The sequence below is a fragment of the Crocuta crocuta genome, unplaced genomic scaffold, assembly GCF_008692635.1.
Source record: "Crocuta crocuta isolate KB4526 unplaced genomic scaffold, BGI_CrCroc_1.0 scaffold32, whole genome shotgun sequence".
NCBI classification, from domain to species: Eukaryota; Metazoa; Chordata; class Mammalia; order Carnivora; family Hyaenidae; genus Crocuta; species Crocuta crocuta.
In genome coordinates this window covers 900,159-925,497 of record NW_027529424.1, presented here as the reverse complement: position 1 = coordinate 925,497, position 25,339 = coordinate 900,159, and the positions used below count along the sequence as shown (strand labels likewise).

At 44.7% G+C, this 25,339-nt stretch overlaps 1 protein-coding gene across 3 annotated transcripts; it reads right to left on the bottom strand.

Moving 5' to 3' along the window:
• Nucleotides 1–5,871: 5,871 nt before the first annotated feature.
• Nucleotides 5,872–14,093, bottom strand: ACBD7 (acyl-CoA binding domain containing 7). Of its 3 annotated transcripts, none has more exons than XM_077758413.1 (4): nt 14,009–14,093; nt 6,314–6,431; nt 6,117–6,179; nt 5,872–6,036 (listed from the first exon to the last, which is right to left on the bottom strand). In XM_077758413.1, the coding sequence occupies exons 1-4, from the start codon at nt 14,018–14,020 to the stop codon at nt 5,963–5,965; spliced, it is 267 nt and encodes an 88-aa protein (XP_077614539.1). In that variant the 5' UTR covers nt 14,021–14,093; the 3' UTR covers nt 5,872–5,962. The 3 variants fall into 3 exon arrangements, with proteins under 3 accessions (XP_077614539.1, XP_077614540.1, XP_077614544.1); XM_077758414.1 differs by lacking the exon at nt 14,009–14,093 and adding an exon at nt 13,723–13,831; XM_077758418.1 differs by lacking the exon at nt 14,009–14,093 and adding an exon at nt 10,386–10,406.
• Nucleotides 14,094–25,339: the final 11,246 nt, after the last annotated feature.

Below are 25,339 nucleotides of genomic sequence, written 5' to 3'. Positions count from 1 at the left end.
CTTCTGCCCCCACAGCCGAGCGTCCGTGCCTGTGCCCAGGGCCAAAGCTCTGGCTGCCTTTCCCCCAGCAGTTTGAGGCTTCGGCTCCTGGGAGAGAAGGGCCTGGGCGGGGGCGGGGGCAGAGCCCATCTCGAGGCCACAGCCCGTTCCCTGCTGCCGGCCCACCCCCAACGGGCTCCTCCTGGCTCCCTGCCTTGTCCCCAGTCTCCGGCCTGAAGCCCCGCCGGAGGCCTGGGGAAAAGGGCCCGCAAGGCGCTGAGTCCCGTCTGACACATGGCCCCTCGCTTGATCGCCAGCACGTTGTTAGCATTCTAGCTGCTGTCTTCTGGAAGGTACAGCACGCACTCCTTCCTCCCGTGAGCCGCCCACGTGAGGTCACCCCCAGGAGCCGCACGTCCCTCCTGTCCGCAGAGGGGCCTGCCTCTCCTCAGAATCTGCTTCCTACTTTGCCTTGCAAACTCAGCTGAGTTCAAGACACGTGATGACTTTGTAGTCTGTCGGGCTTTTCGACTCATTGTTGGGACAGAGAGGCGCTCCTCGTTTCCTCCGTCCCAGGCAGAAGCGGGAATTCTTGTCTGGCATCTGGAAAGGAAGAGCCCGCTGAACTGACTCCTTCTTAGATGCTCTGTCCCCTCCAAGCCGCTCCTCACACTTCCCGCAGGGATAAAAGACAAGTCTGGTCGTGGCACGTCTTGCCTTCAATCCTTCTGGTGGCTTCCTGTCACTCTCAGACGACCAGAATCCCTTAGGAGGCCTAGACTTGGCCCTTGCCTACCCCCTCTCTCTTAATCTGTCCCCACACCCCCCTGGCTCTCTGAACGACAGCCGACAGTCTGTGCTCATGCTGTTCCCTCTACCCATGCTGCCTCTCTCCCCCTGCCAACCCTTTCCCTGCCCATCCAGACCTCAGAGCAGCTCCATTTCCCCAGGGACACCTTGCTCGGCGCTCCCCCAGCCCCACCTGTCATGCTCACAGATCACCCTGAACCCAGCAGTACTTAATGCCTGTCTCTAGTGGCCTCCCAGCCAGTGTCTAAGCCGGTGAAGTAATCAGGCTGTTTATGTACCCGCGAGTCCCTGGTGGCGAACTGAGCACCCAGCACCCAGCTCAATAAATCTGGTGTTGTGCCAGCTGAGAACAGGTGGAAACCACTCAGGGACCCTGCGTGCCCGAACCTGCTTTTGCTCTGTACATGGCAGCCGTCTGGAGAGCTGGGAAATAGGTCGATGTTTCTGGAGATGACAGTTAAAGGTACTGGTTGGTACTGGCCCTGTTGGACTGGGTGCCCAGGTGCCTTCGGGCTGTCACCTGCATTGTTCTAGAAGTCAGATGACCTTGAAAGTGGCTGGGCCCACAGTGCGTCTCAGGCAGGTAGTGACAGGTGCAGGTGTGGGCCCCACTGGGGAAAATGCCTGTATTGCTGGAAATAGCAAATGGGAAGGAAGCAAAGACGCCCCGCATTTCACCACATGAACAAGGTTCCGAGATGTTGGCGATGAAAAGCCACCAACCAGCTCTTAAGACTCGCTGCTTTGATACACCGTCTGAAGCTGCTCCTTCCTGTGATTTAACATGTTGTATTGGATCTGAAGATACAGCAAAGGACATGGAGGGTGAAATTGTTTTGATAGTTGGCTGTATTTTCAGAGATGTGTTTGGTGATTTTCAGCTAATAGGAACCGGCAGTTACTGCGGGAAGTAGAAACTTGGCCGAGGTTTTCTTTAGTGTGAACGGAGAGAGGTCAGCCATGTGTGAAGTAAGAGAATGCAAGTAATAGCACTGTATACTGATAGGTCTTCGAGAAATTAAAAATACAGGCCTTACAGAACATTGAGACCTCAGAAGTAACTCTATCAATCGGTGTCAGCTTTAGAAAGGCAGTATCTGGAAGCAAATCTTCTGTTGGTGGTGGTAAGCATCCGTTGTGAAATACAATTTTGTTTCTTTTTAGCCTGGGAATATGTAATTGATCCAAGTTTTGATATTCATGTGCTCCAGGAAATCACTTTTATCTTCATGGAAACTTCCTAGGAGACCCTTCCTCAAGAACCACATAACCAAGTGTCTACAACTATTTATATCTTGACTATTTTTAGATATTGTCCCTTTCAGTCTGAAGACAGTCCCAAGTGATTGTATGATACTCTTAATTTTTCAGAAGTAGTTAGGTTTTTTTTTTAATGTTTATTTTTGAGAGCATGTGAGTGGGGGAGGGGCAGAGAGAGAGAGAGAGGGAGGGAGGCCGAGAATCCAGAGTGATCTCTGGGCTGACAGCAGCGAGCCCGATGTGGGGCTCCAACTAACGAACTGCCAGATCATGACCTGAGCTAAAGTCAGAGGCCCAACTGACTGAGCCACTCAGGTAGCCCGACCAAGAAGTCATTGATTAGTTTTATTCAGGGATGGAAAATTATGCATTTGCTCCTATGGGGGTGGTGTGTTATACACAAATGTATTTCTTCACAGAGCGTTTCTGCATCTGGAGACACAAGACAAAGGGGTAAAGAATATTTCTGGCAGGGTCCTTTATCTTTGGATCGGAATCTCATTTGAGTCTCATCTGTGGGATGCGTCTCATCTGTCAGCAAAATTTCTGCTTGGTAAATTATCCATTTTTCCCCTTCGATTATTTTAACAGTAGGAAAAATGCTAGAAGATGCATGGTTTCATCAACACGCTTGGTTCAAAGCTTGATCTGAATCTGAAATATAGGGTCCTCCCAATTAGAAAATGTAACCTCCTGCTTTATTAAAATAAGATAGTCCTGAGCGATCACTGCAGGTCTCCATGGGCCAGTCCTCAGAAAGCCCCTAAACCTGGGCGCTTGCTGCGGGCCCCTCCTACACTGGGCACCTGTTGGCTCCGAGGCCCTGCTACGGCCCCGCAATGACTGACTCGGGCCAGCAAGAATACTCAGGAGAGCTGTGTGTGTGTGTGTGTGTGTGTGTGTGTATGTGGAGTGGCCACTGTGCCCAAGGCAATGCCTCAGCCTCACTGTGTGACACTGCAGTGCACACCTAGGGAGGAAGCAGAGCAGTTGGAGAAAATAGGAGCTCAGTGCAGAAAAACAGGGAAAATTAGCTGAGTCTGCAAAGGCAGAAGGTTGGTACCACAACCTCTTGTGACAAGAGGCATCTAACGCTTGGGGCGGCAAGTCCCAGACTGTGTTTGTATCCGGAATCCGAGCGGTGCAAGCAGGGACCCCGATTCCCTATATCCTGTGGGTCTTCATGATAAACTCCACTACTTGGTGCCACCGACATGGCTTCCTTTAGGCTTAAAGTGCCTAACACAGCATTCTATATTAAGATATTCCATTTTAAAGCACCAGGTTTTTAAAATTTTTTTTATAGTTTATTTATTTTTGAGACAGAGCATGAGTGGGGGAGGGGCAGAGAGAGAGGGAGACACAGAATCCCAAACAGGCTCCAGGCTCTGAGCTGTCAGCACACAGCCTGATGCGGGGCTCTAACCACGAACCGTGAGATCTGACCTGAGCCGAAGTCAGACGCTTACCCAACTGAGCCACCCAGGTGCCCTAAAGCATCAGTTTGTTTATGGTCACATACTGTGGGTTGATGTTTGTGTTAAGGTTTTAAAATCACATACAGAGAATCTTAGTGAATAAGATAGAACAAAATGCATACAGGAGATATTTTTCATAATTGATCATTACTTTCCAACAGAAGATTAAGTAACATAAGAAAATCATTGTGGGGTGGGGCGCCTGGCTGGCTCAGTCGGTGAAACATGTGACTCTTGATCTCTGGGTTGTAGGCGTGAGCCCCACCTTAGGTGTAGAGATTACTTAAAAATAAAATATTTTCTAAAATACTAAAAATTCATTGTGGGAGGAGTTAGAATTCATGTAATCAACTTGGGCTAAAAATAGCCTCATGCAAATTATAATACAAGTTTAGTACCTGCTGTACTTTACCCTTTGGTGTGACACCGTCTCCAGGGCTCCTTTGTGGAAGGATTGACGCAAAAGTCATTTGATTTGTGATCATTCATTTGAACAATTTTTAGTTACTGCGGTCCGCAGTGCGAATTTCAGGTTGTAGCCATTGCCAGGCTTTTGAGGCAGGTCTTCTCACTGCCTCCCCGGCAGGGCAGGTGAAGTCCACATGGGAATAGCTCTGGGAGCTTCCAGACCCTTGATGAGAAGGAGCGGCCGTGTCATTGCTGATCTCTTCATTTTCTTGGATCTGGACACTGACTTCATCACGGAAGATTCCTGACTATCTTCAGGGAAGACTTAGTAGAGATGAGAATCATCTTTACTTTGCAAAATTTTCCAGAATAGGAACCAAGCTAGATTTTTTTTTCACTGAATTTTTAAATTTTGAGATAACTGTAGATTCACATGTTGTTTGTTGTGAGCAGTCATACAGATCTAGCCAGTTGCACCCAATGGTAACATGAGCAAAACTCAGTGTAATGTTACAGCCAGATGTTCTCTGCGATACAGTCAAGGAACAGAACATTCCATCCCCACAGGATCCCTCCTGCTGTTCTTTTAAAAACATTTTTTAACGTTTACTGTTTTTTGAGAGAGACAGAGACACAGCACAAGTGGGGGCAGGGCAGAGACTGAAAGAGAGACACAGAATCTGAGGCAGGCTCCAGGCTCTGAGAGGTCAGCACAGAGCCCGACGTGGGGCTTGAACTTGGGAATGGTGAGATTGTGACCTGAGCCGAAGTCGGATGCTCAACCGACTGAACCACTCAGGCGCCCTCCCCCCCTCCTGCTGTCTTTAAAGCCACATCTACCTCCCTATTGTGTCCTCTGTGGCAATCTTTATTTTGTCCTCTAGGTCTGTAACTCTGCCATTTCAAGAATGTTTCATAAATGGAATCCTACACTGTGTAATCTTTTGAGACTGGCTTTTTCACTTCCCTGGAAATTCATCTAGTCTAGTCAATCTAAGTTTTTTGGTGTTTTTTGTTTTTTAAGTCACATGAAATGAATTTATCCCTTGCTGGTCATAGCATACCAAATGCATACCCCTTGTCCAGGGAATAGAGGTACACTGGTTTGGGTGAGGTTTATCCTATGCAATCTCAGACACACAGATTTATAGAACTACTAAAAGAAGACCACCTTCCTCCAGGAAACCTGAGTGCCAGTAAGAAAGACTGAGGATTTGGCTATTAGGATATCCCAGACTCTGCATTTTTCACTACGATCAAAACTGAGCTTAAGAGGCATCGTAGTTCTATGTTTATTATCACTAGATACTACATTTGATTTTTTGGTTTGTCTTAAACGTAGAAATTTAAAGAAAAAATTGTTGACAGATAGCCTTTTTCTTTCTTTGAAGAGTCAGCGGCTCATGAGTTTATTTTTAAAAAATTTTTAGCTAATTTGTTAGGCTTCTGATAACATATGCTTTAAACTCAAGTATGATGATTACAGCTACCTCATTTAGACCTTACAACCCTGCGAGACTGATTTCCCCTACTCTATGGACGAGGCTGAGTGGCGAGGTTATGTAATCTGCCTCAGTCACCTAGTGAAGAATTAGAGTAAGGACAAGAACTGCCCAAGTTTATGGGTGACTAAGGCCCCATGTCAGTGAGAATCCCAAAGCCACACCGTGCAACAAAGGAAGAGGCTTGTCACTCATTCTGAATAAATGGTTTTGATTATACACCAATAATGCTAACTCACCGTAGAAAAACAGGTAAGCTCCCCCCAAAATTGTTAATGTATTTATGCACATACTAACTGAGCAATACTTTTTTTTTAAAAGAACTTTTAAAATCATCTGGTTTAGGCAAGTAAAATTTCATTACATACATAATGTCAGTGTCCTGCTAATTAAAGATTACAATTCATGTTAAAGGCAAAAATATTCATGACACGTAAAGAGTTAACAGTGTATTTCTTCCCTAGATGGTAGGTCACGATACCATTGCAAAGGTGTCAAAAGAAGAACTTTCTCCAGAGCCGAATTTTAAATTCCGTATTTTTCTATCAGCTCTTTTGCTTTCTCAATATATGCCCTCATGGCATCTTCCTTCGACATCCCTAGAAAGACACGACACATTATCTCACTGTCATATTAGGCAATTAAGAAAGTTTATCTCACTTATTTAAGAATTAACCACCTTTTCGGAGATTCCAGGCTTCCCATTTAGCCTTGCCCTTTAAATCTAACATCCCTGGACACTCTGCCAAAAGAAGGACAGATATATTTTCAAGTTACTTTTTATTCTATACTCCTATAAACATTCAAATGAAATTTATTATTTTTAAATATATTATTTAAAAATATGATGAACATATGTATATATACATGAAATACCAATATTAATGTCTCCAACTACAGACTGTTTGTAGAGCCCGTAGAGCTCTTTCAGTTCTTCATCATTTGGCCTTGTTTTCATCTTCTTCACATCTTCTGCGATCTTTTCAAAATCAGCCTAGAACAAGAGGGAAAAAAGGTACATGGTGCATTCACTAACTTTCAGCAGGCCCATCTATTTTGGGGCCATTTACCGTCAAAGAGTGAGAACTCAAAAACAAAGAGGAAGGTTTCAAGCAGAAATGGAACCATTATGGTTCTGAGTCACCAGAACTCACCAGAACTATCCTAATTTGTTTTAGTTTACGGATACGTCTCCTGGTACTTACCTGATAAATAGAGAAGAGAGGGACAACTACATAAAATTCTTAATACTGAAAATATTTTTAAGGTTTATTTATTTATTTTTGAGAGAGAGAGAGAGAGAGAGAGAGAGAGAGATACAGACTCTGAAGCAGGCTTCAGGCTCTGAGTTGTCAGCACACAGCCTGACACGGAGTTTGAACTCAAGAACCCTGAGATCATGACATGAGCCAAAGTCAGATGCTTAACCGACTGAGCCACCCAGGAGCCCCAGTACTGAAAATTCTTAATACTGAAAAATCTTAAAACTGAAGAGGACACAAATAAATGGAAAGCTATTCTATGCTCATGAATTGGAAGAAATAATTGTGTTTAAATGTCCATACCACCTAAAGCAATCTACAGATTCATCGGAGCCAATCCCTATCAACATTCCAAAGGCATAGTTTATGGAGAAAAACAACCTTAAAGTTTGTATAGAATAGACAACGCAATTTTGAGAAAGAATAACAAAGCTGGAGTCCTCACATTTTGTGACTTGCAACGATTGTGTATTACAAAGCTACAGTAATCACAACAGTACAGTGTTGGCCTAAAAACAAACAGATCAATGAAATAGAAGAGAGAGCCCAGAAATAAAAACATGCATATATATGGTCAATTGACTGTTGACAAAGAGCCAAGAATGTAGAATGGGGGAAAGGTCAGTCTCTTCACCAAATGGTGCTGGGATTTGACCGCCACGTACAGAAGAATGAAACTGGGCCACTATCTGACACTATGCACAACTCAAAGTGGGTTTAATGTAAGGTCACGTAAGACCTTTTGTCTAGACCATAAAACTCCTAGCTAGAAAATATAGGGCATAGACACTGGTCTCGGCAATGAGTGGATCTGACATCAAAAGCAAAGGCAGCTAACACAAAAATAAAGATGTGAGACTCCATCAAACTAAAAAGTTTCTGCGAGGTAAAGAAAACCATCCACAAAATGAAAAGGCAACCTATGGGATGCGAAAAATATTTGCAAATCACGTATCTTAAAAAAGTGCTTCATATCCAAAATACATAAAGAACTCATACCACTCAATAGCTGAAAAAATTTAATTTAAAAAAAAATGGGAAAGGAAGACATACAAATGGAGAGGGTCTGACGCTGCATGGGCCATGGTGCGGCTCTGTCGTTGGGCCTCGGCACTGGTGATGGTNCAAGGGAAGCGGAGCACCTCCTGGGGGAGGGTCCAGAGATAGTGCATCACCTGGTGGGGGGGCGGGGTGAGGGGAAGCAGAGCACCCCCTGCAGGAGAAGCAGGAGGCACAGCCCAGCAGCAGTACAGCACGCGGAGCTCACTTTTAGCCTGAGAAGAGGAGCGGCGGGGTGGGGCTTCTGAAGGAGACAAAAAAAACAAAAACAAAAACAAAAAACAAACAACAACAACAACAACAACAAACGCCTCCCAGATAACATTCTAGAAGAGTTAACTACAGCTGGCCAGAAAGAAGCTCATTTGCAGGAGAAAAACGAAGAATATGAAAAAGGAAGTGAGTCCAAAAAAAAACAAAAAACAAAAAACAAAGAAAAAGTATAAAAAGTACAGTCTATCAGTCAGAATAAAAGCTACTTGGCTCTAAGGCTAAAAGATCAAGATCTGAGAGATTCAAGACAAGCAGGGAAAGCCTGTAGACGGAATCCTTTGTATGGTCCCTGATCCAACAGAACTCCGTGGATACATTCCTGTGTCCTGAAAAGAAGAGGTTACCAGCAGAGAGGGCTGCAGCCCAGTTTCTGAATAATGTCTGGGGAACCCAGAAAACACAAAATGCCAAATGATTTAAAAGATANGAAAGTCGGACGCTTAACCGACTAAGCCACCCAGGCGCCCCTAACTAACTTGAATTTAAATAAATAAATTAAAAATAAATAAAATGGAGATAATAATTTTAAAAAAGACGGCAGATGGTCAGAGACATGAAAACTAAGAAGCAAATCAAGGCTGAAAGAAGAATAAGAGTGGGGCGCCTGGGTGGCTCAGTCAGTTGGTGACCAGCAGCAGCTCAGGTCATGATCTCGCAATTCGTGAGTTCAAGCCCCACGTCAGGCTCTGTGCGACAGCTCAGACCTGGAGCCTGCTTCAGATTCTGTGTCTCCCTCTCTCTCTGCCCCTCCCTTGCTCACATAGTCTCTCTGTCTTTCAAAAATGACTAAAAACATTAAACAAACTTTTTTAAATGAGAGAGCTTGTCTGTATAAAACTGTATGTGGTAGTGTATGTAGACTACTGTATGTAGTCTGTATGTGGTTTAGAAAGTTTTTCTGAAAAAAAAAGCAATAAATCATTTACAAATTAATTAAAAATAAGTAAGACATACAGATGGCCAACAGACACAGAAAAGGTGCTCAACATCACTCATCACCAGGAATGCACATCAAAGCCGCGTATTTCCCTCTAGCAAAGCATTGACATTGAGACAGTAGGGAGTTCCTGGACTTGGGTTACTGATAAGGTTGCCCTTTCCTTGTAATATCACTAAGATACTTGTAAACTGATGGAGACACTATCAGTCTAACCATTTGTCTTCTGTCCTTTCCTTTGTTCTTGGGCAGCCAGGAGTGTCTGAGGGATGTCACACAGGTGCCACCTGGGGTTGGGGGAGGGTGTTGTGCTAGCCTGTGCTTGGCCCTCAGCTTGCCTAATGGCCCCTCATCACAATGATGGATGGATGGATAACGAAAACACTATATAGACACATACACACACATTGTGGAATATCATTCAGCCATAAAAAGGAAGGATCCTGCCATGAGCAGCAACATGGATGGGCCCCGAGGGCATTACCTGAGGTGAAATAAGTCAGACAGAGACCAACGAATACTGAAGGATCTCGTATGCGGAATCTACGTTCACTGAACTTAGGGGAACAGAGGACAGACTTGCAGTTACCACAGACGGGGGACAAAGGGTGGGGGAAATGGATGAATGTGGTCAAAAGATGGGGGGGAAATCTAGCAAGAGAAATTTCAATACACATTTCTTATAAGTTAAAAGCATATAAATAAAAGTTTCTGATAATTTTTGAAAAGCAGTATTACACCCAGGGCAGCCTTCTCGATCACCCTCACGGACACCTCCTCTTCTTCCTAAATCCACCCTTTGCCATATGTGGTAGCTTTACTACCAATCAGTCTTCATCCAGAGCGTTCACCACTTAGTTCCTCTTTGCCTGCACTTTTCAGCATCACTCTTATTTATACCTGTTTAGTGGCTGGCTAGTTTCTGAGGGCCATATTTCTTTCTTTTGAAAAATTCTTCATTTTTTTAAGGTAATGTCCGCATCTAACGTGGGGCTCAGACTCATGACCCTGAGATCAAGAATCACATGCTCAACCTATTGAGTGAGGCAGGCGCACCTCTGTGGGCCATATTTCTGATTTCACTGAGTTGCTTGTATAGATTCCTTTAGGGGCGTCTGAGTGGCTCAGTCGGTTAAGTGTCCGACTTTGACTCAGGTCATGATCTCACGGTTCGTGGGCTCAAGCCCCGCATCGGGCTCTGTGCTGACAGCTAGCTCAGAGCCTGGAGCCTGCTTCGGATTCTGTATCTCCCTCTCTCTCTGACTCTCCTCTGCTCACACTGTCTCTCTGTCTCTCACACACAAATAGATAAAAACATTTTTAAAAATATTAAAAAAAGATTCCTTTAAACATTGAGACTAAAATTTAAAAGACTTCTTTCAACATATTTCCAAAAAAGAGAAGCTGTATAGCCAACCTAGAGCTCACTGGTGAAAAGAAACTGGCTGCCTGGAAGCTCTGTATACAAATATACACAGTAATAAACCCTGTCCTCCCCATTTGTGACTTAACTCTGAAACCCTGACCTGCCTCACTCCCAAAGAGCGTCAGGCTGGCCTGCAGATCTCTGTTGGCATATTCTGCACAGAGGAATATCTATGTGTTCCCAGTATTTTTAAAAAGCTTTTATTTTGGGGCACCTGGGTGGCTCAGTCGGTTGAGCGTCTGACTTCGGCTCAGGTCATGATCTCGTAGTCCGTGAGTTCAAGCCCCGCATCAGGCTCTGTGCTGACAGCTCGGAGCCCGAAGCCTGCTTCAGATTCTGTGTCTCCCTCTCTCTCTGCCTGTCTCCTGCTTGCATTCTGTCTCTCTCCCTCAAAATTAAATAAACATTAAAAAAATTAATAAAAAAATAAAATAAAAAGATAAAAGATTTTGTTTTATTTTTTACTTAAGTAATCTCTACCCCCAATGTGGGGCTCGAACCCACGACCTTGAGGTCAAGAGCTGCACGTACCACCGACTGAGCCAGCCAAGCGCCCCATATGTGCTCTTAGCCTTATCCCATGTCTTTCAACCTCTCCGTTTCTCTAAAAAGGGCTTTGGTGACTATTTTCCTTAATAGAATTTTTCTATTCTTTTTAAAAAAAATAAACCTTATTTTACCTTGTGGTATTTAAATCAGGGATAAGCAGGAAATATCAGCAGCCAGGGTATCAAACAAGAAAAGCTCAAGGAGGCATTCTACCCCCACCTCCATTTTCTTTCTCCAATGCAGAGCTGCCTCTGATCCACACGTGCAGAGTCCGGGACAGAAAGCGGATAGCACCACTGTAATGTCAGAACCGGTGAGGTCTCAGCAGAGTTGCTGGATAAAGTTTCCTCCAGCGCCGAAGACAGGGCAGTAGCACAACGGGGACAGTGTTTTGTCGTGAACAAAAGTCACTTGTAAATCGGAGAGCCTGGGTTCTGCAAACTAAATAACCTGGAAAATGGCCCAGCCTCCTAATTAATCCTTACGGGGGTCTAAGAAGCATGGGTGCATGTGACAAGGGTCACACACTCTGCCTCATCTTTCTGAGTGTCCTGCTTTAAACAGTGTCATGAGCCTGGGTGGCTCAGTTGGTTAAGCGTCTGGCTTTGGCTCAGCTCATGATCTTATGGTTTGTGAGTTCAAGCCCTGCGTCAGGCTGTGTGCTGACAGCTCAGAGCCTGGAGCCCACTTTGGATTCTGTGTCTCCCTTTCTCTCTGCCCCTCCCCTGCTCATGCTCTGTGTCTCTCTCCTTCAAAAATAAACATTCAAAAAATTAAAAAAAAAAAAAAGAAAAGAAAAACGAAGGACACAGGCTTTAGGGGCGCCTGGAGGCTCAGTCAGTTGGGTGTCTGACTCTTGATTTTGGCTCAAGTCATGATCTCAGGGTCATAAGATAAGGCCCCTAATCAGGCTCTGTGCAGGCCCTGCCGCTCGCACACCCTCTCTCTCTCAAAAAGAAAAAGAAAAAGGGTCATAAGATAAGGCCCCTAATCAGGCTCTGTGCAGGCCCTGCTGCTCGCACACCCTCTCTCTCTCAAAAAGAAAAAGAAAAAGAAAAAGAAAATGAAAATGAAAAAGAAAAAGAAAAAGGGAAAAAGAACCGAGGCTCTAGAGCCAGCCTGCCTCAGTTAGAGTCTCAGCTTTAGCATTTAAGAGCTATGTGTGCTTGGGAGTTATTTAACCTGTGTCTGTTTTCTCAGCCAGAACATGGGACAAAAATACCACGTATCCACAAGGTTGTTAGCCAGATTAATTAGGTTAACACTCGTAAAATAGTTATTTTTCTTTAAGTTCATTCATTTATTTGGGGAGGGGGGGTGCATAGAGAGGAGAGAGAGAAAACCAAGCAGGCCATACACTGTCAGTGCGGAGCCCACTGTGGGGCTGGAACCCACGAACCAGGAGATCAGTACCTGAGCGAAAGTCAAGAAGAGTTGGACGCTTAACCAACTGAGCCCCCCAGGCATCCCAACACATAGAAAACACATTAAATAGTGCCTGGGACATGGTGAGTGTTTAAAAGGCTACCATTATTATTTTAAGTGTCTCTGGGGGGAAAGAAACGAATTCTAGAAAAAACTGAGAAAAATACTCCCAATGAAGACACGAAAAATACGTTGATTTGACAAAGAATACCAAATGGCTTTTACACACTCAGCTTTGTAAGGCATGTAGAAAAAATAAAGACTAGCAAGAAATATACTAGAATATGCAGATGATAATCGCGTCTGATTACTGCTAAGTTTTCTGGTGTTTTAAGACTCTCTGCACTCTCCAAATGTTCTGTAGGGCGCCCCTCTCGTGTCTATAATAAGGACAAAATGCAAATGCTCTTAAGTACTCACGGCTTCCTAAGGGCCGGGCAGGGCTATTCAGAGATGTATAGAGATCTTCCCCTTCAGATGTGCTTGCTCTAAGGTCTTATGTATGCCCTTTTCCACTGACAGAAACCCAATTACTCTTGGCAAGCCAAGCCTTGAGGAGAACTCTAAGGATTCTCAACAACCATGCTAGGTCCTTGCCTTCTGGGGAGGACCTTCTGGAAAACTGTTCCTCGCAAGTGGGGGAACGTGGAGCCATTTGCTAACCTAATGAAAGTCTTGGGCCCTCTGCACAAGAGGTCAGCCCGGACACAGTTTCACACACAACTTCGGGGATCCCCGTTCCTTCTCCCTTCCAGGATAGAGAAGCCGGTTCCAGAGCAGGGACCAAGATCACGCTCTCCATCCAGCCTGCCCTTCTGTGGTGCCACAACTTGATACATTCTTGCTCCATGGTGTGGCTGCCATGTGCCATCTTCTACATGAGTGTAATGGAATCAGTGTGTGTATATACACACATATACTATGCACATGTATGTACGTACACATGCACCGGTATGTGCAAGCACGTACAGGCATATGTACACACGTACACATTTTCACACACACATACTAATCCATCGTGTTAGCGTTGCTTATCTCCTGGATGAAGGAATTCCTGATGGTTTTTATTTACTTTATATTTGTTCTCTTTCCCCAAAGTTCCCGCCCTGAACATATTATTTCTTTCACATATCAGCAAAAAAAAACAGTATTTTTGATTGTAGTTTTACAGATCTCTGCTGTCCAAAAGAACATTTGCCTGAGAGAGCCCCTGGCTGCGCCAAAGAGCGAGGGGCGCGGGTGGGACCCCAGCCGTCCTTGCCTCCATTTCTCAGGTGGGAAGAACGGGGCGGAGCAGGGCCGTCTGGTCCTCCGGGAGCAACTAGGTGTCCGCCCTCCTGGGCGCTTAGCCTACCTGGCGTTTAACCAGTCCCCGGGGTTCACAAGAGTTGCCACAGGGAGTCCCGGCTCGGCATCCACAGATGGCACCGGCGCCGTCCCCACTGCCGTAAACGGGCGCTCGCGAAGCGGGTGGGAGTGTCCTGGCATCACAATGGACAACTCGGGGCGGGGAGGGAGTCCGGGGGCAACCGCAGTCCCAAGTTCCGGGTCCGGGCGGCCCGCCGGCCGGGGGCGTCACGCTTGCCCCACTGGAGCGCGTCCCTCCGGGGGCAAACCCGCCCGCGCAGCCTTTGACTCACCTGTAGGGACATGGTCACCGCACCCAACCGCGGCCACACTCCGAACACACGCTCCCCAGACCCCCGCCCCGCGGCTCCTTAAATGGCGGCGCGCCTCCGCCCGCCCGCTCCCATTGGTGGCGCTCTGGCCCGGCCGGCTCCCATTGGCCGTCGGTACTGAGGGGCGGGGCTAAACCGTGAGCGGCACCTGCCCGGTCGGAGGCATCCTCCTGGGTCTCCAGCATCGCGTCGGGATTGTCTGCTGCGAGGGAGGCTGCAACTTGGAACTGGAAAGGGGCGGAGCAGGGAATTTAAATGAGTTCCTCTCCGCTCTTGGCTCGCTCCCCATTCTTTCTCTAGAGATCATTTGCAGNTTTTTGTACACATATGTGTCCCTCCATTTCCTCGTAAACCTGGAAACTTGGACCGTTAGGCCGTATATTGAGACCTCTCACGTCTCCCTTCCCACCTCTAAGCACAGTTCATCAGCAATGAAAAAGGCGCCTTCTGTTTAAAAAGCAAAAACACGGGGCGCCTGGGTACCTTAGTCGGTTAAGCGTCCGACTTTCGCTTAGGTCATGATCTCGCGGTTCGTGGGTTCGAGCCCCGCGTCGGGCTCTGTGCTGACTGCCAGCTCGGAGCCTAGAGCCTGTTTCAGTCTGTGACTCCCTCTCTCTCTGACCCTCCCCTGCTCACGCTGTCTCTCTCTCTCTCTCTCCTAGAAATAAATAAAACATTTAAAAAAAAGCAAAAACACGTTCTGAACACGTGCTGCAACCACTCGAACTAGTTCTCAGTTACGGCAAAGGCACAAAACTACGTGTCTATTCCATTTGAGGCCATTCTCCAGGAGAACAAATCCAATGTCACTGAAGATCTACAGATAACACAGAAAGAGGTTGCGATTCACATGAGATTAAGTTTTCAAAGAACTGGAACAGCATTTTCTGGTGATATGAGGAGTTAATTTTCGACTCTTCACTTATTTATATTTTTTAAATGTTTATTTATTTTGGAGAAAGAGCACAAGTAGGGAAGGGGCAGAAAGAGGGAGAGACAAGAGAGAGAATCCCAGGCAGGTTCCTCGCTGCAAGCGGGGCTCCATCCCATAAACCGTGATATAATGACCTAAACTGAAATTAAGAGTCAGAGGCTTAACCTACTGAGCCACCCAGGTGTCCCACCCCCCAATTCTTCATTTAAAAAGAAACTTTTGTAGAGCCAAGTGACTGGAAGAACTGACAAATTCAGGATTTAGAAAGTTACTGATTTGGAAAGTCTAACAATGCAACATATAACCATGCAAGTGATGGGAAAGAAAGACCCTAAGACATTTTAGCTGGTTTTTACATAAAACTACCCTTAAAAAAATATTTGCTTTGCTTTTTCATGTAAATCCTTTGGTTTTTAAATTTTCTCCTTGAAAATATTTTCACAGTGTAATCAATGAATTTCCAAGCAGAAGACAAAAAGCTAATGTGAACAAGATGCACTGGCCAGGCTCTTTTTGGTTTTTAGTTTTTAAATTTCCAGATGATGGGAAATGCACTGTCGGGTACAAAGGCAAATGGCCTGCAGAGCAGTGAGTGCTTTCTCTGCTGGGGCAGCTCTAACAGTATTTCAGTAGGGAAACACTGGGGGTGACCTCCGGTATCGGTGCGAGCCTGTAGCTGAGACATTTGGGCATTATAGTCATCATGAGAAATCAGGGAAAGAAGGACCTCTGACTGGACTCAGGGCATGATCTTGTGGTTCATGGGTTCAAGCCCTGCATCGGGCTCAGTGCTGATATCTCAGAGCCTGGAGACTGCTTCAGATTCTCTGTCTCCTTCGCTCTCTGCTCCTCCCCATGCCCTCTTTCTCTCTCAAAAAAAAAAAAAAAATTAAAAATTCAGGGAAAGGGGAGAGGGAGGGTACACTCTGCTGTTTTAGTCTCTAACGCTCTTTTAAGAACTCTTTTTAAAGCATGTTCTCTTGAGTTGCCCTCCCCTGACCAGACGCTAGAGGCATGGTGTCTTGTTCCAAGGAACAAAAGAAAGAAAAGACGATGGAAATATTGATGTCTCTGTCCAGTGATAATAATATACTAGGTACAGTGAAAACCCAGCTTTCTGAGCACTTGGGAAGTGAATCAATCTGGACAATCGAGTTCTTTTTTTTTTTTACTATTTTATTAAATATTGATTACAGACCAATATACATACATACATACATAGATATGTAAATTAAAAAAATAAAGGACACATGTATGAACCCAATACCAGTTTAAGAAATAAGACATTACCATGGTGCCTGGGTGGCTCAGTTGGTTAAGTGTCTAACTTTGGCTCAGGCATGATCTCACAGTTCATGAGTTAGAGCCCTACACTGGCAGTGTGGAGCCTGCTTGGGATTCTCTCTCTCTCCTCTCTCTGTCCCTTCCCTGCTCATGCTTTCTCTCTTAAAATAAGTAAGTGGACATTAAAAAAATTTTTTTTAATAAATAGAACATTACCTTTATCTTCATGACTCCTCTGATTCCATTACATCCTATCTTCCTCATTTCATTCATTCATTCATTCATTCATTCATTCATTCATTCACATAGTTACTGAGTGCTCAGTATGAGCAAGGCACTGTTCTAGGGTCTTGAAAAACATTAGTCAACAGAATAAACAAGAATCCCTATCCTTGCATTACTTTCTGGTAGGGTATTACAGACAATACCACATGTAATAAGCAAATTATATAGTCTATTAAAAGACGTTAGATTAGAAGTTCAATTTTTAAAACATTTTTTAAAGTTTTAAAATTTATTTTTTGAGAGTGAGAGCATGGGGGCGGGGGTGGGGACAGACAGAGGGAGAGACAAAATCCCAAGCAGGCACAGTGCAATCAGCACAGAGCTCGATATGGGGCTTGAGCTCACGAACCATGAGATCATGACCTGAGCTGAAATAGTCAGACGCTCAACTGACTGAGCCATCCAGGTGCCCCAATAAGTGCAATTTTTAAAAATAGCAAAGGAGATGGGAAGTCTTTTTAAAAAAATTTATTTAAATCCAAGTTGGTTAACATACAGTGTACTAATGACTTCAGGGGTAGAATTTAGTGATTCATCACTTACTTAGAACACTCAGTGCTCATCCCAGCAAGTGCCCTCTCTAATGCCCCTTGCCCATTTAGCCCACCTTCCCACCCCAAACCTCTTTAGCAACCCTCAGTTGGCTCTCTGTATATGAGTCTCTTATGGTTTGCCTCCTTCTCTATATTTATCTTATTTTTCCTTCCCTTCCCCTATGTTCATCTGTTTTGTTTCTCACATTTCTCACATGAGTGAAATTATATGTTTATTTTTCTCCAACTGACTTACTTCACTTAGCATAATACACTCTAGTTCCAACCATACTGTTGCACATGGCAAGATTTCATTCTTTTTGATTGCTGAGATGGAAAGTCTTGGGTATGTGGGATGGAAAAGGTGACCTGCAATGGTAGATAGGGTATGCAGGGTAGGTCTCTTTGAGGAGATGACATTTGAGTAAAAGTTTGAAGGAGGTGAAAGAGCTGACCAGGGAGCTAAGAGCTCCACCTAAGAGCTACCCTTGCAAAGGGAGCATCTGATACAGAGACCCTAGGGAAGGAGCTTCCTTGGCGGGTAACCATTGAAGAGTTTTGAGTGAGAGCTGACATGATACCACTACTTTTTAAAAGGATCACTCTTGTTGCTGTGGTGAAAATTGACTGTAAGGAAACAAGGTTGGAAGCAAAATTCTTACTAGAATTGTAATCCAGGGAAGAACTTTTGGGTGTCTCAAACTCAGGTGGTAGTAGTGGTGGAAGTAGTGAGAAGTATTTCAGATTCTGGGTATATTTTGAAGGTAGAGTCAACAGTAGTCCTTCAAAGATTCTACATGGGAGGTGAAGGAAAGAGAGGAGTCAGGATAATTCCGAGATTGTTGGCCTTAGTAACTGGAAGGCCCACTGGTAGAGTAGGTTTGGTGGGGAGCAAAGATTAGAAGTTTAGTTCTGGACTTATTACTTTTGAGAGATCAGATATCCAAGTGGTGATGTCAAATAGGCAGGTGGATATCAAGTCTGGTTTGGGCTGGGTGTATAGATGTGAGACTCATGAACATAGAGATAGTATTTAGAACCCTCAGACTGGGTGACTCTAGAAATTGAGTGTATATAGATGGAGAAAGAGGACTGAAGACTAAGCCATGGGAAATTGCAACATTAAGAGCTTGGAAAGGAGAGGAAGAATGATTGTAAGAGACAGAGAAGAAGTGGACATTGAATAAGAGAAAAACCAAGAGAATGTGGTGACCAGAAAGCGTATCAAGTGAAAAAGCATGTCAAGTTGGAGGAGGACTGAGAATTATCAGTTGGACCTTGGTCGTTGTCAAGATCACTGACGACCTGGAGAGAAGTTTCGGTGCAGTGGTCAAGGACAAAGGCTGATCAGAGTGGGTTTATGAAAACACGAGGTACAATTACGTAATCATTTTTTGGACTCTCCCTTTGTTTTCTCCTTCCACGCATATCACACTGTCTTAATCATTAAATCCTACCTATTTTGTTCATCTTCACAAAGGGTTGTTCTGGCTCTTTGCTCTCCTCTCTAAATTTTAATATCCATGAGTCAAGTTCTATGAAAGAAAATTCTTGAATTTTTCTTGGAATTGCATTGAAAAGCTCTATCAGTTGGGTGAGAGTGCAGATGCAGGTATGTCTGTGACACAGGGTTTCACTATTCATGACTCATGTATCTTTTTCAATTAGTTTTCTTATTTAATGTTTTCAGATAGTTTTCTAATTTTCTCCATCGAAGGTCTCACACATCTTACATGGATTTTTTTTTTAAGTAGGCTTCACGCCCAGCACAGAGCCCAATTCAGGGCTTGAACACACAATCCTGAGATCAGGACCTGTGCTGAGATCTAGTCTGATGCTCAACTGACTGAGGCACTCAGGAGCCCCTTGTGTGGATTTATTTCTAAGTATCTTTATAAGTTTTGATTATGTTATAGATGGAGTCTTTAAAATGTTTTCATTGTTTATCCTTTTGTAAGTGGTACAGAGAAAGGGAATTGACTGTTGTATATTGACTATTTATCCAGCAGCCTTGATAAATCTTTTAAGCTTTACTTTTCAGCAAATGATTTGGGGTTTTCTATTTGTCAAACAATAGTCTATGAATGATGAGTTTCATTTAGTCCTTTCCACTCCTCAAATCTTTCTTTTCCTTGCCTTTCTGCACTAGCATGGACCTGAGTATAATAATATATAATAGGAATAGTATATGGTTCTTTAAAGGTAATGCATGCGTTCAGTGTTTCACCATCAAATGTCATTTATGTTCACTGCAGCTGGATTATTTTGATGGATATACAAGTTTTAACATGGNTCTTTAAAGGTAATGCATGCGTTCAGTGTTTCACCATCAAATGTCATATGTTCACTGCAGCTGGTTTATTTTGATGGATATACAAGTTTTAACATGATAAAGAAGTTTCTTCCTATTTGTAGTTTGGCAAAATTTGTTTTCATGAATGGGTGTAGAATTTCATCAAAAGCTTATTTACTTATTTATTTTCAAAACCTTTTTTTAATGTCTCTATTGGGATTGGGATGATCATATGTTTCTCCTTTAATCTTTTAAAGAGAGCTTACATGAATTGGTTTTCAATTGTGAAACCAACCTTGCATTCCTTATTAATCTTGACTTGACCTTTATGTTTCTTGTTTTTAAAATACATTACTGGATTGTGGGCTGTATTTGGAGGGATTTTTCATCCATCTTTATTTTGTAACTTCCCTTCCTCAGACTGCCCACCCCCCCTTTTTTTCCTGTATTAGCATTATGCCAGCACATAAAACAAGCTGGGAAAGCACCCTTCTGTCTCTGCATCTGGAATAAATTGTGTAGAATGGAGAAGAACACAAATGAGAGAAGGTCACACAGCAGCCAGTGACACTCAGGTTGATTTTCTGCTTGCTGCCTCCTTCTCTTCCAGCCCCAGAGGTTAAAGCCACTGTCGAAGCACAAGGGCAGCCTAACTGCTTATCCCATCTGTCCTCCAACTCGCAGCCAGAGTGAGTGTCCTACAGCGCAAGTGGCATTAAGTCAGTGGCACCCCAGCTTTCTTAGGATAAACCCCAAACTATTTTTGGCAGCAGACATAGTGCTAATGTTAGTGATGCCCTCAGAGAAAGTCACCCAGGAGATTTTCCCCAGGACAGCCCATTAAGGGGTCTGGTGTGTTACCTAACTGTCTTGTGGAAACACCAACTCCCCTCCCCCACAAGCACACAAGAACCAAGGGCCAAGCTCTGCAGCGCCTTGGCGGCTCCCACACAAACAAGGCCATGGGGCCTCAGCAGTCTTGCCCAGATAGGGGGTCGGTGGACGCCCCTCCTCTTGTCTCCCTGGAGGCTCCTGGCAGCCTTTTAAAGGTTAAGCTGCCATGATTTTGGAGGCAATGGTTATGGATGCCGAGGCGTGGCTTAAATGGAACTTCACTGAGATTCGGCTGTGACCACGTGGACCCCTCCATCCACTGTGCAAAATCCCCTTGGCCAGCGTACCCTGCACGCACAGCAGGCACATTTCTTCCTCGGCTCCTACTGGCCACGGTTTGCGTGCGGCTCCTGGTGGGTCTTCTGCATCTTCTCATTGGGCTCCATGAAGTTCATGCTCTTTCTACCCCAAGTCAAGTGCAATGAGCACGACTTGGCCTCCCCACAGTTCTCTATCACTGTTTCTGCTCCCACTGTGTGAGGTTCAAGGGTCTCCTATCAGTGTTTGCTTTCAGGTTACTTCTGGCAAACCTGAAACACAGATGTCTCAGTATAAACTTGAACCTGAACCAGCTGAAGAAATTCCCAGTGGCCCCCTGCCGACCCCTGCTATTGTCCGAGGGAGAAGCTGGAATGGCTCATCTGTGGGAAGTTGCCTATGTGAGTGGAGGCTCCTTTGGACACACCCTGGGGAAAACTGGGTCTCTCTGTAGCTTTGCCACTGCTTCTGAAGTGTGCATGGAAGAAGTGGCTACAGGGACATAATTGGGAGTCTGTGCTGGGCTGGGGCACCGGACAGGTCACCTCTCAGGGGCACAGCCCTGAGGCCTGATTGAGCTGTGGCCCTTGGGTCCCTGCAAGTAAGGCCTTGTTGGGAGCCTGGGGTGTAGAGGTGGCATGTGGAGGGGAACTGAGGCCATGGAGGCCCCAGACTCTGGCAGCGTTAGGCTGTCTCTGCCCTTCTGCACGGAGGCCTGGCCAAAGCTGGCCTACTCCCAAAGTGGGGAATTCTCAAGGTGATTTGTCCTGGTGGAGGGGTCATTGCTTCTGAAGTTGAGGGAGTCTCTTCCTCTCCAGGCAGGGTCAGGGACTGGTAGAACTTCTACTCTGACACCTGATGGTTGTCAGGTGGCCTATGTTCTGTGTTGCTCCTCTGAGCGCTCTTAGAGTAGGAATCAGAGGTGAGGGGCACCTGGGTGGCTCAGTTGGTTATGTCTGACTTCAGCTAGGGTCATGATCTCATGGTTCATGAGTTTGAGCTCCACATCAGGCTCCCTGCTGTCAGTGCAGAGCNCCCCCCCCCCCCCCCCCCCCCCCCCCCCCCCGCCTCTAAAAAAATGAAAAGAACAGGAATCAGATGTGAGAACAGCCAGTTCATGGCTACCCCACTGCTCCGTGTTAGCAGAGACCCTGTGCTGTACCTGGTGCCGAGGAAAGCATGCTTTTGGTTAGATCGGCTGAAGCCTGGGGTTTGGGGCCACGACATGGCCTTCCAGCTCGGCTCCCTTGTAACTCAGAAGCAAGCAGGTGATCATCGCTTCCTTGTGATTATGGCCCATCAGCTAGTCTTGATCTCTTCCCTGTGTGACACCCGGGCACCATCAACTTGACCAGGCTTCCTTGTAGTTAGGGAGTGCCTCCACATAAGGGTTTCTTTGTCTCCATGACCTGTATTCACCCACAGATCTTGGGCCCTAAAGTGCCCTCTTGCTGGGACTGAGAATGAGAGGTTTCTCGAGTAGTTTTTCACATTTCCTGGATATGTAAAAGGGGATACGGTATATTCCACTGAGTACTCCTTGGAGGCAAGGGTCCGCTGACCAGTGTCTACAGGACACCCTCGGACTCCATACTCCCACCACGGTTGCATCTTATCTGGCCCTGGAGGAGTTCAAGGGCAGGATGGAGAGGGGGCTGCCCAAGGAGGCACCCAGCTTGTTGCCAAAGGTGAATTGTGATTGAAGCCAAAGTCTTCAGACTTAACTGGTCAGTACTCCAGAGCAGGTGTTCTGTTCTGCCTTTATACCTATGAACAACCTATGCCTTTATACCTATGCTCCTGGTGACCATACCCCACAGACATTATCTGACAGAATTTACCTGGGGTCTTTTTTTCTTGCAGACTGCCCTGAGCCAGCAGGAATGCAAACACCTCTCTTTCACTAGAGTACTCCATGACAGGGCAAGGTCTGGATGACTTCAAATAATTGTTTTGGGATGGTTCATGGCCTTCCTGATTCTTATTCACAGGATACTCTCTGGAATTTTGAGGAGCTCTGCTAAGTCTTGTCAATGATTTTAGTGACCCCCTCTTTCCTAAGGCGGGATGTGTTGAGCCCACTTCAACTTGGCCAGGTTACCTTTGTGATGGACTTGAGAACTGGCAGCCAAATGGATCTCTACCTCAACAGAGATAGTGGAGAGGCCTTGCGGCGTGTTGGACTTAGTGCCGACCTTGGAGTCAAGGTATCCCAAGGTCAACTTAAAATTGGGAGAAGTTGGTGAGAAACTTGGCCCATATTACTCAAAAGAAAATCAATTCCAGAGTCCACCTGATGAGCTGATCGTTATAATGGAATCAAAACACAATGCAGGCAAGCATACAAAGAAACAAAACTGAATACTGACAAACTAAAGAAGAGAGAAAAAAAATTAAAAGGAAGAAATGAGAAAAAAAAGAGTAAAAAGATGAAAATGAGATGAAAAAAAGGAATAGTATAGAAAGATGAAGGGCACCTGGGTGGCTGTCAGTTAAGCATCCGACTTTGGCTCAAGTCATGATCTCGCGGTCCGTGAGTTGGAGCCCCACGTCGGGCTTTGTGCTGACAGCCTGGAGCCTGGAGCCTGTTTCAGATTCTGTGTCTCCCTCTCTTTCTCTGCCCCTCTCCCATTCATTCTCTATCTCTGTCTCTGTCTCAAAAACAAAAAAAAACATAAAAATAAAAAAAAGATGAGTGAAAAAATAGTATTTAGAGTAGCATTAAATACATTCATAACGCTGTGTACCCATCACCACTATTTGCAATTTTTTTTCATCTTCCTAAATAGAAACTCTGTGCCCATTGAACAACTTCTCCTCCCCTTCTCCCCCAGCCTTGATAACCTCTCTTCTACCTTTGAGCCTATGAATTTGCCTCGTGTGGGTAGCTTATACAGCATCATTGCACAATGTTTGTCCTTTTGCAACTGGTTTATTTCACTTAGTATAATGGTTTTCAAATTCATCCATGTTGTATCGGGTGTCAGTACTTTATTCTTTTTTCTGGCTGAATAATATTTCCTTGTATCTAAACATGACACCCACTCATTCGTTGATGGACATCTAAATTGTCTCTACCTTTTGGCTCTTGTGGGTAATGCAACTATGAGCAGATCCTAGTATCTGTTGAGTCCTGCTTTGAATTCTTTTGGGTATATCCTAGGAGTGGAATTATACCATAACTCTACATTTCAACTTTTAGAGGAATACTGTTTCCCACAGCAGCTGCATCTTCTGCATTCCAACTAGCAATGTAGTCAGGTTCTGATTTCACAGTATTGCTCACCAACACTTGATATTTTCTGTTGCTTTTTAAAAAAAAAAATTTTTTTTTGAGAGAGAGAGAGACAGAGTGCAAGCAGGGGAGGGGCAGAGAGAGAGGGAGACAGAGGATCTGAAGTGGGCTCTGTGCTGACAGATGGACAGCAAGTGAGCCCGATGCGGGACTTGAACTTACCAACCACAAGATCATGACCGGAGCCAAAGTGAGACGCCCAACCAACTGAGCCACCCAGGAGCTCACTAATTAGAATAGCCTCTGCATAGTGTATGTGGTGGTCCAGGATTATTCAGGCCTTACCGACCTTTTCAACCTCATCTTTCACTTCTCTCCTTCCTCACATGTCCATCCCACCCTGGCTATCCAGGCTTAAAGCTAGCTACCGCCCCATTGTCTGGAATGTTCTTCTCCGCCTTCTTAATTGGCCAGCCTCTCTTTCAAGAGTTGCACCTCCTCCAGGAAGCCTTCAATGGTAAGAATTATCTTTAGTGTGGGCTACAAGCCAGCAGCCACCTCTCTCCTCTCCTGTTATTCTTACCTTCCTTCTAACAGCTCCCCCTGCTGTTTGGGCCTCCTTCCTTTTCTAATAGGTCAAGCATACTCCTGCCTGAGGGCCTTAGCCTTCCCCCACTCTTCCTTGGGTGTCTGCCTGCTAATCTTCCACTTCCTCCACGTCTTGGTTGAAATGGCACCCCACAACCCTTAAAGGTTAGCAAACCCCCCCCAGCACCCGATGCCTCCCTTTCTTGCTTTAATTTTTTTTTCTGAAGTGCTTTTCATCACTTAATATACTATATATTTTACTTTGTTTTATTGTCAGTCTCCGCCATTTGCACATCGATTCGCTGCTTTATCCCCAACACTTAGAATTCAATAAATACTGTTATTTGTGGATAAAAAGAAGGAAAGAAGCATTCTTATGTATCTAGCATGTGGCACATTGCCTGACATATAAAAGATGCTCAATAAAACTGGTGAAACAAAGTAAAACGCTATTTATATATTTTTTTTTACCAAATACACCCAGACATATTTATACATTTCTGCCTTAAAAGGGCTTCTCAATCACTTGTTCTCATATTGCCTCAGAAAGAACTGTGATAATTTAATTCATATAAATGTCTACTTCAAATAATTCTAAAATTATAGGTTTAAGTTTATGTATATCTATGGCACATTGTGAATAGTTACCTGCAGCTGATTTTATATCATACACTTTATTTCCAAAATTACTGGTGCTGGCTCTTTAGGACCTATAGGAAATCTAAAGCCTAGATTCACATCAGTCCTTGACCTACAGAACAAGGGTGCCTGGCTGGCTCGGTCGGTGGAGTGCATGACTCTTTATCTTGGGGTTATGAGTTTGAGCCCCACGTTTGATGTAGAGGTTACTTTAAAAAAAAGAAAACTTTAAAAAATAAACAAAACTCTAATAAATAGAATCTACTTAAAAAAATAGAACATCCCAGAGAGCTTTTTGACCATTTAAGATCTTTCAAATTTCCTTTTTTTTTTTTTTAATAGGATAGTT